This window comes from Triticum urartu, chromosome 4 (assembly GCF_003073215.2).
Source record: "Triticum urartu cultivar G1812 chromosome 4, Tu2.1, whole genome shotgun sequence".
NCBI classification, from domain to species: domain Eukaryota; kingdom Viridiplantae; phylum Streptophyta; class Magnoliopsida; order Poales; family Poaceae; genus Triticum; species Triticum urartu.
Genome location: NC_053025.1, coordinates 439,201,071 through 439,213,061, shown reverse-complemented (window position 1 = coordinate 439,213,061; position 11,991 = coordinate 439,201,071). Strand labels below are relative to the sequence as shown.

Here is an 11,991-nt window from a genome sequence, read left to right as displayed (position 1 = left end):
TAGATGTGTTATTCTCAAGATGAGTGTTTATTCACTTGTCATTGCACGAGAGTGTGGTGGTAATAGGGATGCCTAGTCTCGAAATGAAAAGAAATTTACTTTATGTTGTCAAATAATAAATTCCTTGAAAAATGTTGGTATGGAAGGCACCGATGGATACGGCTAGCCATGGATTGTGAAAGAATGGTGGAAAAAGGAATAAACTTTATTTTATGCTTTGGAACCGCCTATGATGTATTTAGCATGGAAAGTATTGGGAATTCTCAGTCGTTTTTGTTGACAGGAAAAGCATGCCTCAAAACAACTTATCTCTCAATTTAAACTTTGAGCTCTGACACCTCTACAAACTCTGCTTCCCTTTGTGAAGGGCCTATCTATTTACTTTATACAATTTTTATTTTTATTGAGTCTCCATCTTCTCTTATAAAGCACCAACTAGGAAACACTATTGTCATACTTGTGCATTGGGCATAGTTAATATTCGATTGTGTTTCATGATCATGGATCAATGATTGAGCATAATGGGCTAAGGATAGCTTTCTTTAGTGTTGATATTTTGAAAGACATGGTTGCTTATTGATATGATTGAGTATTGATGTCCTCATGTCAAATTATAGACTATTGCTTTGAATCTTGCAAATCCAATTGTCCATGCTGTAAAAGAAAAGAGTATATGAGGAATATTAGGTAGCATTCCTCATCAAAAATTCCGTTTTCAACTACTACTTTATCATGACGAGTTTTATGAGAAAGAGTTGTTGTTATGATGCTAGGAAAAATGATTGAAATTATCATTGATCAAACTTATGCACTATGCTAGCATTTACACTTCATAAACTATTTATTTTATCATTTACCTACTCGAGGACGAGTAGGAATTAAGCTTGGGGATGCTGATACATCTACAACGTATCTATAATTTATAAAGTATTCATGCCATGTTTATAACAATTCTATATTGTTTTGGTATGATTTGAATGGAACTATTCGGACTGATGTTGTTTTCAGCAGAACTATTATGGTGTTGTTTTTTGTGCAGAAATAAAAGTTCTCCGAATGCAACGAAACTTTTTGACGGTTTTTTTGGAACAAAAGAGGCACTCGAAGCTTCGTGGGAGGGCCAGAAGAGCCACGAGGTGGCCACAACACACCAGGGCGCGCCCTAGTGTCTTGTGAGCCCATCGTGGCCCATCTTCGCATGAAATCGACATCGAAAAATCCTATATATTTAGAAACCCCAAAAAATAACCCTAGGTTAAAAGTTTCGCCGCCGCAAGTCTTTGTAGCCACGAAAAACCAATTTAGACCCTGTTCCGGCACCCTGTCGGGGGGGGGGGGTCATCATCGGAGGCCATCTTCATCATCCTGACGGCCACCATGATGAGGATAGAGTAGTCCACCCTCGGGGCTGAGGGTTTGTACCAGTAACTATGTGTTTCATCTCTCTCTCTCTCATGTTCTTGATTTGGCATGATCTTGATGTATCATGAGCTTTGTTAATATAGTTGGATCATATGGTGTTTCTCTCTCTCTCTCTATCTTATTGTGATGAATTGAGTTTTTCCTTAGAGATTTCGTTATTATCGGATTGAATACTTTTATGGATTTGAGAGCACTTGATGTATGTCTTGTTATAAATACACATGGTGATAATAAGGTATCATATTGATTCATTTGATATGTGTTTTGGCACTCAACTCGCGGATTCCCGAGGTGACATTGGGGTACTCTATGCATGGCGGTTGATGCATGTTCTCGTCTTTGTTTCTCCAGTAGAAATCTTGGGGCATTCTTTGAAGTTCTTTGTGTTGGATTGAGTATTATGAATCTGAAATTGTTTGACGCATATCGTATGATCAATTCACGGATACTCGTGGTGACATTAGAGTTGGTTGATGTGTATCATATGGGGTTATTTTAGTACAAACTCTTGGATAGATTGATCAGAAAGGATAACTTGGTGTTATTTTAGTACGAACTCTTGGATAGATCGGTCGGAAATGATAACTTTAAGGTGGTTTCGTACCCTACAAACAATTTCTTCTTATATTCTTCGCTAGATAATAATTTTGGAGCGATTCTTCATCATACGTTGTGGGATGGTCATATGATCCAATTATAATAGCATTGTTGAGAGATTGCACTAGCGAAAGTATGAACCATAGGCCTCATTTTTAAGCGTTGCAATACTGATTGTGCTCTGTTTTATCAATTGCTACCTTTCTGTTTTTTATTGTTCGTATTACAAAAATTAATATCTACTATCATTATTACACTTGTATCACCATCTCGTCGCCAAACTAGTGCACCTATACAAGTTACCATTGTATTTGGTGTTGAGGGCACAAGAGACTCTTTGTTATTTGGTTGCAAGGCTGTCTGAGAGAGACCATCTTCATGCTACACCTCTCATGAATTGATAAATCTTAGGTTATCCATTTGAGGAAAAATTATTACTATCCGATAAAACTTTGCGCTTAAAGGCTCAATACGAGTCTACAAGAACAAGTTGTGTAGTAGACATCAAAGGACGTGGCGCAAACGGTGCATAGTTGACGATGAGAAGGAGCATACCATGCATTTGTAATTAATAAGATAATTCAATAGACTTAAAACGAAATAAGAATATGATGAAAGAATTTAGAAAGAAAAACACAGATAACTCGAAATGGAAGAGTACTCAAAGGTGTCACTGGAACATGGGCACTGGGAAGAAGTAAATAATGGTAAGAATGGATGAAGCATGGTTGAAAAGAAGAACCGATCGAGGAACAAAGAAGGAAACGAACATGAGAAACGTGGAGGAAAATGAAGTAGAATAATGATTTGACGAAGTATTTTAGTAAATGATAAACATGTATATTGTGTCGTATTAACATGATTTTAAGCTTTTATTTTGTTTACACAAATTCATCCGAAACCAGTTTTCGACTCACGACGCATATCAATATTTCTAAACGGATGCGCTCCTTCGAATTTCCGTCGACCATGATGGATCTAGCTGGGCAGGTCCGTCTCGAGGGTACTCCTATATACCTCGTCTCATTTTCGAGACATTATACGCAATAATGCAAACGTCACTGCGAGGCATGATACGGAGGGACCGATCGATACGCTGGATCGGGAAGGACACCGAGCGCCGGCCCGATTGCTCAATTTGCCCACCTCGATCGAGCTACAAGAGATCAACAGCCGAAGAGATCGAAAGGGAAGGCTCGATCGGCACACAGCGACGTCGATCGACGCACACGGAGAAATCTTCACGATTACTCGCCGTACAGGTCGCCGGGCCCGTTTTTTCCTCCCCGGGAGTACATAGGACAGACGCGAACAGCGCAGCTCACGTTGCGTGATAAATCACAGTCGTCGTCATAGCTCAGCAGCCTGTAGCAAGAGTGATGCAACACATTGGTTGTATATATATACTACCCGTGTTTTCTTTTTGCGAGGAAAAGTACTGCGTGTGTTAGGTGCCACGCATGTGCATCGTGTCCTGTTGCATCAGATTTGGTCGAGGTATTCCGGATCTCATGCTTTGTGCACAAACGTGAACATTAAGGGATACCTTCCGTATCCATCTATGTAATCCTTTTCTCATAGTACATAGCACGCGCCCGTCCCTGCCAGAAGTGACACGTATATATAACCTATTCAATCTACATCAATAATCCTTTCAAAAGAAAATCTACATCCGTAAGAACAACTCGCTTTACCATTCGGCAAGAATGATGAGCTATATCAAGAGAGCAACTCGCTTTATTAACCAGTAATGTATATAGGGATACAAAGTCTTTCATGGACGGGAAAGCCAGACCAGACGTCCAACAGGAAGAGATGAAGCATATCTAGCGAGTTTGTAAGTAGAGGCTCGAACGGAGAAGATTACGGGCTAACCAACAGGAAGAGATGAAGCATATCGATCGGGAAACGTAGTGAAAATAGCCGATTAGCCCTCCACTGAATCAGCTTCGGGACAGGCATTCAAAATTGTTCATCTACTCGAGGCAGTCCATTCTCGAGAGAGAGAAAAACTCGAGGCAGTCAGATGGTAAACAGAGATTTCGCTCTCCCAGGATCCTCGAGTAAATATATTATACACCACATCAGCCGGCCGGCGTGTATCGCGATCCATGTGTGTGGACTACGTGGTCGCCGGAGAGGCCGCGAAGCGGACGATGGTGAGGCCTTGCGCCACGGCGCCCAAAGGTCCCGGGGAGCCCACGTGCCCCTGCCTCCAGCCACACGGCCGCTCGGGCCAAAGTTAATTGCCGATCCTACGTAGTACAACCCCTCCTACGTACCGATCGGGCCGACGTCTCGCGGCGCTATATTATGGCGCCCTGTCTTGCCGCCGGGCGTGGCCGAAGCTAAGCTCGCCCTCCCAAGAGATCAGGGCCGCCCGAACGACTGACCCAGAGAGAAGAGGAAGATAATCTCCCCCGTCGCCTTGATCTCTCACACCAACTCCTTTTGGACGCGAGCGCGGATCGACCACACCCCGTCGCTCTAGTACCTAACTAGCCAATATCGCCCACGCCCGCCTGCCCGGCCGGCGACCACGAGCTGTTTGCTCGTGTGTTGGGAGCTAGCTAGCGAGGCACGTCGTATACAAGGGCCGCCATGGGGAGGGCGCCGTGCTGCGAGAAGGTGGGGCTGAAGCGGGGGAGGTGGACGGCGGAGGAGGACGACATACTCGCAAACTACATTGCCAAGCACGGCGAGGGCTCATGGAGGTCTCTTCCCAAGAATGCAGGTAAATATGGCATAAACCCGTGCATGTGCGAGCTAGAGCATCATCACGACTACTTTAGCTATTTTCTTTGTCTGCAGCAGGTGCTTCATGAGTTGCAACTTTTCAGACAGATTAACTAGGCATGTCATGACTAACATGTATGTTTATCTGTTCCTGCTTCGGTTGTATATACAGGGCTACTGAGGTGTGGCAAGAGCTGCAGGCTGCGGTGGATCAACTACCTCAGAGACGGGGTGAGGAGAGGCAACATCTCCAAGGAGGAGGACGACCTCATCGTCAAACTTCATGCCACCCTTGGCAACAGGTACGTGTCTGTGGATACCAGTATACACCTGTTTTAGTTTACTACCTTTAATTTTTACCCTGCGCTGTTTCCCTTGCAAAAAATTAGTGTACCAAAGTTTACGTGCAGCTCTACTTTCGAACAACCTGCTATGCACAGAATTAATGAGTATTAAAGTACCATTGGGAGTCACAGCCCACATGGATCAGTCCAAAAGAGGTAAGTAAAAAAAACACTAGTGCATTGACTACTGAGTCAATCTGGCAGCACATGCATGGCTTTGTCACGTGCGCTCAGAAGCTGTCAATCGTGAAAATGCCACGATGAAATCTCGTTGGTAAAAGAGCTCTGTACGTACGCTGGATGCGTGTACCACAAACTAGACGGCATCCGATTTTGAGAGTTCAGATATCACGTCTATACATAAAATCATAGAGTACAGCTCAGTACACTATGTACTACTACACATAAATCATAGCGTACAGCTCAGTATGCTACTATACGCTACTATACAAAAATCATAGCGTACTGACTGTGTAGTGCGAATTGTACAACATCCGACAATTTGGTTTGAGAGTTGAGGCATCACATGCAATTGTTTCTTCAGTGCTCAGCGAGGCTTTTATGGCTGAGACCAACACAGGCCCGCATGACTTCGTTTTCTCGTCCGGCGTCGTTTCATGTGCTTTTTCTACTGTACATAATCAATAGTATTCCCGTCAGGTCAATTTAGCTATGTGGTGCTTGTCGCTAGTTGCATTCCAAACCTGTGGCGGAAGGGCATGGCGCGTCTGCAGTCTGATCGCTCCTCTCTTTCGCAATGAATGCACGAAACCTTCTAGGCAACACGCGCGCGTCCTGCATGGCCAGCCCAGCCCTCTCTGTCAGGCTCGGTAATTTGTAGAGCGTGGAGATACACGTAGGGAGATGCATGGTCTGTCAATGCTCCACTATATATTTGTGTCTTCAGTGCCCGCACGTAGTCCTTTTAACTCCAACACAAACCCGCTTACCTGTAGTACATAGAAAACGAAAATTATTTCTTTCCCTTTCCGTCTAGAGAAAACGCTTGCACGGGACGTGATCGCTGCCGTGTGCTTTCTCGTGTTGAAACGTATATATAACACACAAGATAGCTACTGCTAGCAGCTAGCCAGAGCTAACTCCCTTTTCTTTTTCTTTTTTGCGGGTGAGCCAGAGCCAGTTCCCTTGGATATTAAGGCATTCTTTTTTTTTTGCGAAAATATTAAGGAATTTGACCGCATATATGAACTACCCCGTCTGTTTATATACGTAAATTTTTCAAATCAGTGGGATCTTCAACATATATGTATTCATTAGAAGAAAAAAATGTTTTTTGCAGGGATCATTAGAAAATATATTAGTAAACACTAAAAAGATGTTATTGATACACGACAAAAATATTTCCATGTAAGTACTCCAAAAACATTACAGTGCCTCGTTTCAAATAGTAACATTAGATTTGTCGTGGGAACATTTCCTTTATTTTCTGATAATACGTACCTACAGATTTAAAATAATGTTCAAAGAAACATGTTTGTGTCTAGAACGACATATTTAAGAAAGAAGGGAGTAGATGACTTCAAGGAAAATATCAAGAAATGTCTCTCTCCACTTCCCAACTAAAATCTCTCTCTCTCTCTCTAACCTTTTTTAGCCACTGTCTCTCTCTCCCCCTAACTATGACTGCTCATATTTGGAGCCAAATAAAATAATATCAGTAGATGCACCGTGGAAAACAACCTAATCTTGTACTTAACGTCTTATATTTGTTTACAATGAGAGTAATTTTGAAATAAATACAAACACGCACATGTCAACTGTAAATGTCGAAGTTGCTTAATCGGCAATTTTTAAATAATACCACCAATCTTTAACCGAGTTAAAGTTGCTCTAATTGTCATAGTGGATGTGCGTTAGGCCAAGCCTTCTTGATGTCAGTCCAAATCCGTCTCATGTGTAGCCGCACTTAAAAGGAAGATGAGCCGCCGTTTTCGGTTCACACTTACAAAATTGGAATAAACTACAATTTGGCAGTTCCGACGTTGAAGCCTATCCGGCGTCCACACTTAATCACTCATTTTCTGATGCCCAAGAAACTATTAGACCTCTCTGATTACATAGGTGCTTAGAGGAGAGGTTAGCAATTTTACTCAATGTGTAGGGTGCGTAGCCTCTTGTTGCTAATCTTCCTTCAATTAATTAGTTATAGATTGTAAACTGTGTTCTTGTCTAGCTACCCACGTCTAGCAATTGTTTCTTCATGGTCATGGGTCATCAAGCTCCTCTTTCTCCTCTTAATTACCTTGCAACATTAGATATTTTTTGCCTGCTTGGTAGTCTCAGCGAGCATCTCTGTACGAAGCACTAGAAATGCCCTCAGTGAAACAGACGCACGGTAACACGCGCACGTGCATGCATGTGCATTAGCCCACGCGCATGAATAGCCCACGCGCATGAATACCTCACTAGCTATTCTCCAGAAACAAACTACTCCCTTCGTTTCAAAATAAATGTCTTAAGCTTAGTATAATTTTATATTAAAATTGGCTTAAAGTTGAGACACTTATTTTAAGACGAAAGAAGTATTAGCTAGGTTGGCGATGCGTATACATTCACTAATCTTCTTCACCTGCCACGGCGAGGAAACAAGAAGCGACAATCAGCTCTCTTGTCAATTAGGTTGTCACGTTCTTCCTGCGAGGGTTAACTCGCAGTTCTTTCTCGTGGCGACTTTTCTCTGACACACCATCGTTATCATGCAAGATATGATGTTTTTCTTTTCTTTCATTGACGAAAAACTGAGCATTCACTTTCATTGGCTGTCGAATACAAATCTGGCTCACGGGTCACTGTCCATGGGCCCGGCAGGTTTAATGCAGGGCCCACGTGTCTTAAATGTTTTCAGCCTTTACGTTGACAAACACTGATGCTGAGAGCTGAGGGGACCCTGAGGTCCAGGGATCTACTAGGCTGCAAGCTGCTGCACGTCAAGTGTACGCTGCGGAGCTTTCTGCGCTTTACGACACGCTCTAGCCCACACCCTGATTACGGCACACTAGCGGCCTGCGTCAATGCACTAGGACTATACTCCGTCTACTCTCTTCTTTTCTTCTTCTTTTTTGATAACCGTACTCCGTGTGCTTAGCACGGTTAACCTGCTGCAAAAAGAACCTCGTAAAACGTCCGTACTCCGTGTGCTTAGCACGGTTAACCTGCTGCAAAAAGAACCTTGTAAAACGTCGCCCTCTCGTGTAGATATCGGAGGTGTTTGGTTCAGAAGTTTTAGGACTTTTTCTAGTCCCAGGGACTAATAAAAAAAACTCTTCAATAGAGTCTTTTCTAATCCGTGTAGAAAAAGTCCCTTCCATTTGATTCCTAGAACTCTTCAGGGACTTTTTCTAGTCTTTGGGATAAAAAGTCGCTGAACCAAACACCCCCGTCGCCTTTGCTTTTAGCCGCGACATGTAAATATCTCCAGCTGACGAGCATGCATTTTGTCTGACTGACAGATGGTCCCTGATCGCCAGCCACCTACCAGGGCGAACAGACAACGAGATAAAGAATTACTGGAACTCGCATCTCAGCCGGCAGATCCACACCTTCCGGAGGATCTACACCGCCGTCAGCGACACCGCCATAACCGTCGACGTCAACAAGCTTTCCGCCGCCGGCAAGCGGCGCGGCGGCCGCACCCCTGGCCAGTCGCCAAGGAGCAGCACAAAGAAGAAGCCGGTGCCGGAGCCCATCACCAAGGCGAAGGACGAATCTAGCCCGGCCGGCGCTGCGTCATCAGTGTCAAGCTCACCTCACAGCGACGAGGCTAGAAGCGCGGTGGTCGACCCGGACCAGAATCAGCCCAACAACAGCATCAGTGTCAGCCACACTTCTGATGGGCCCTGCAGCGAGGATGGGACGTGGCCCATGGTCATGGACCCTGTTGATCAGACTGGTGTCCTCGAGGCGAACGGCACTGTGGATCAGCAGATGGGGCTCTGGGAAGTGAACAGCTCAATGAATCAGATTGGGATCATGGAGGACGAGAGCGAGATGCAGGCACTCCTGTCCAGCAGCGTTACAGCAGAGAATGGGCTTGTTGGCATCGATCCTGGAGGCCTGTCACAGGTGGACGATCTCTTGGACATGGACTGGGAGGGGTTTGCATCCCATCTATGGGACCAGCCAGCCCAGAATGGCCTTCTACAGCCCGCTGAGCCGCAGGCGGCGAAGGGCTCCGAGTCGGACGAGCTGGAGTCGTTCGTCAGTTGGCTCCTCTCCGACGCGTGCTGAGAAGATCCCAGAACGGCAGCGGCGAGCAGCCCCAGCCCATTGCAAAGCAGGTGTCTTTTTCTTTTTCAGAAACAATAGCAAAGCAGGTGTCGTGTGTGTGCAAGTTTTGGTAGCGTTTGCTAGCTTTCTTGTAAATATGTGTGGTCTTGTGCATGTACTTTTCCTATATCATAGCGTTGGTGGTAGAGTCGTATATGGCGTCTGAGCGTAGTGGGGATCTGCTAGGTTTGCTGTGCAATGCATCCCGGTTGCTGTGGAAGCTCGCATCATTGCAGAAGCAGTGAAATGAACCTTTGAGTTGAACTTGAACCGTTCGAGTTCGTCTCCGACTGTACACAATTCGGATCCAAATAGAGTAAGAACGAAAAGAATATGTATTGCGGGCCAGCAGAACAAGATTTTGTTCGGCAGGCCATTAACCGCGGTAAGCGGATGCAGTGAGCCAGTGACCAGAGAGTCATGATCCGTGGCGATTCTACACACAAGCCGTAGAGTCAATTGTTCTTAAAAAAAACCATGTGGTCAGTTGACTTGCAGCTTGTGGAAAATCAGCCTAATGATAATGTGTCAATTGTTCTTAAAAAAACCATGGGGTCAGTTGACTTACAGCTTGGGAAAAATCAGCCTAATACAGTTCTCTTCCCTTTGTCCATCCTCCAAGAAAAGGCAGCTAGGATTTTTGCCTCCCGTCGGCGGCGGCACCGATCTCCCACGTCTCATGTGGCCTTAGGGTCATGGGTGCGCCGCGATCTCCCACGTCTCCGCCGATCTTTCACGCTATTTTGACTTGTAATGTTGTGGACTTGTTTGATGGGTGGGAGCGGGTCATGCATGTGTTCTCGCAGCTTCCTTAGGGTCTGATCACTGCCAGGTGGCCATCCTTCTATCGTACCACTCATGCACACGCCTCGAGGCCCAGAGACTAGGTTCGAACCTTCGCCCCCAACTTTTGAGCTTGGCTTCTCCTGCATTCGTCCCCCTTAGCGTGAACAAATCGGAAGCCCAAATCTGGATTACAACCAATCTGAGCCTTCTCGAGCAACTCGACCCGTTGTCAAGGAAGCTTAGCAGCTCATATTTCCATGGTTCAAACTTCAGAGTTGAGATGTTTGACATAGAGCATCCGTTCTTACCAAGATGAAACAGGGAGATAAAACCAAGCTAAGCATATAATCTTACTAAGAGCAAACATGGAATATCATTTTTTTCATTGAAGAAAAGGGGACATAATTTTTTTGTCCTATAAAGAACAAGGGATATCATTTATAACTACCAAGATGTATCATTGACATGATACTTAAACATTACAAATTATAATAGGCGAGTTTGTCTTTCGAGTATTGGCCCATCAAAGGAAACCTTTAGAACAGCTACACATCTACTAAAACTGATTTTTTTTATACCATAGATAAGATCCATGTTGCTTTTCTTGCAATCTGTGTGATTAAGGTGTTTCCTATATTACAACTTCTTTTGGTCGTAACAATAAGAAGCATAAGCACAGATAGATAAAAGAGTACTTCTTTCAACTAAATATAACTTAGCGACCCAAATCCATTTGATAAGAATAATCTTTTCATTCAGTTCTATAGTGAACCATAAATATCAACATATTCATCATCACAAATCAAGTTCAATTTTTAACTCTATCTGCAACAGCTGAAAGCATGGTGGATGCACATCTCCTTCATATCTGCATCCTAATCTTAATAGGTTTTAGGAATATAAAAATTACAGAACCAGAGAGCAGAATTTGATGGCCTACCTAATTTGAAGATTAAATGAAATCCAACATTAAACATTTTCAGAGTAGCAATTCCCACACGAAATACTCCATGTCCCAAAATTCCCTAGAGATCGACCACAAAAATTGCTTGTTGTCTTTAATTCTTCCCCTAAAGCAAATCAATATAAACAAACAAATAAGCCAAACGCTCTGCACTTTTTAGACGTTTTGAGCACACACCCTCGCTGGGCATTGGATCTCCTCGTGTGCGAGATCATGATGTGCAGGTGAATTTATGTCGGAACCAACGACGCAAACCCTCCGCACGCCCGAGCCCACGATCGCCGCTTCCACCAACCCATTCCTCCCCTTTTTGTCCATCGTGCACCCTCTCCCGCCGCCACCTCGGCCCGCGCCCATCGCCACCACCTCCACCTGCACGCCTCCGTGGCCAACATCTCTTCCCGCCGCCGCGACCAGACACCACCACCACCTGCTGCTGTTGCGGCCTCACACCACCACTGTCAGCATGGTCAACACCTCAACTAGGCCACCTTCCTGCCCCTAAGACCCGCCTTGAAGTAGCCCCCACCCCTAACCGTTGATATGCTCAGGGGCCGCTACCACTTCCCGCTGCCCCGATGAGGGACGGAGCTCGTTGCTCCCGGAGGTTGTCCTCCTCCCCGGTGGTGAACCCGGTGCGAGACGGACCTCATTGTGACGCGGATTTGGATTCGGGTGAAGGAAATATGCCCTAGAGGCAATGATAAAGTTGTTATTTTGTATCTCCTTATTCATGATAAATGTTTATTATTCATACTAGAATTGTATTGATCGGAAACCCAAATACATGTGTGAATACATAGACAAACACTATGTCCCTAGTGAGCCTCTACTTGACTAGCTTGTTGATCAAAG

The 11,991-nt window shown here is 44.6% G+C and overlaps 1 protein-coding gene across 1 annotated transcript; it reads left to right on the top strand.

The window, feature by feature from the left end:
* The first annotated feature begins 4,306 nt into the window (after positions 1-4,306).
* On the top strand, positions 4,307-9,656 carry LOC125551926 (myb-related protein P-like). The gene is made up of 3 exons (XM_048715331.1): positions 4,307-4,753; positions 4,928-5,057; positions 8,570-9,656. Exons 1-3 carry the CDS (start codon positions 4,621-4,623, stop codon positions 9,345-9,347), a joined length of 1,041 nt encoding a protein of 346 aa, XP_048571288.1. The 5' UTR covers positions 4,307-4,620; the 3' UTR covers positions 9,348-9,656.
* Positions 9,657-11,991: the final 2,335 nt, after the last annotated feature.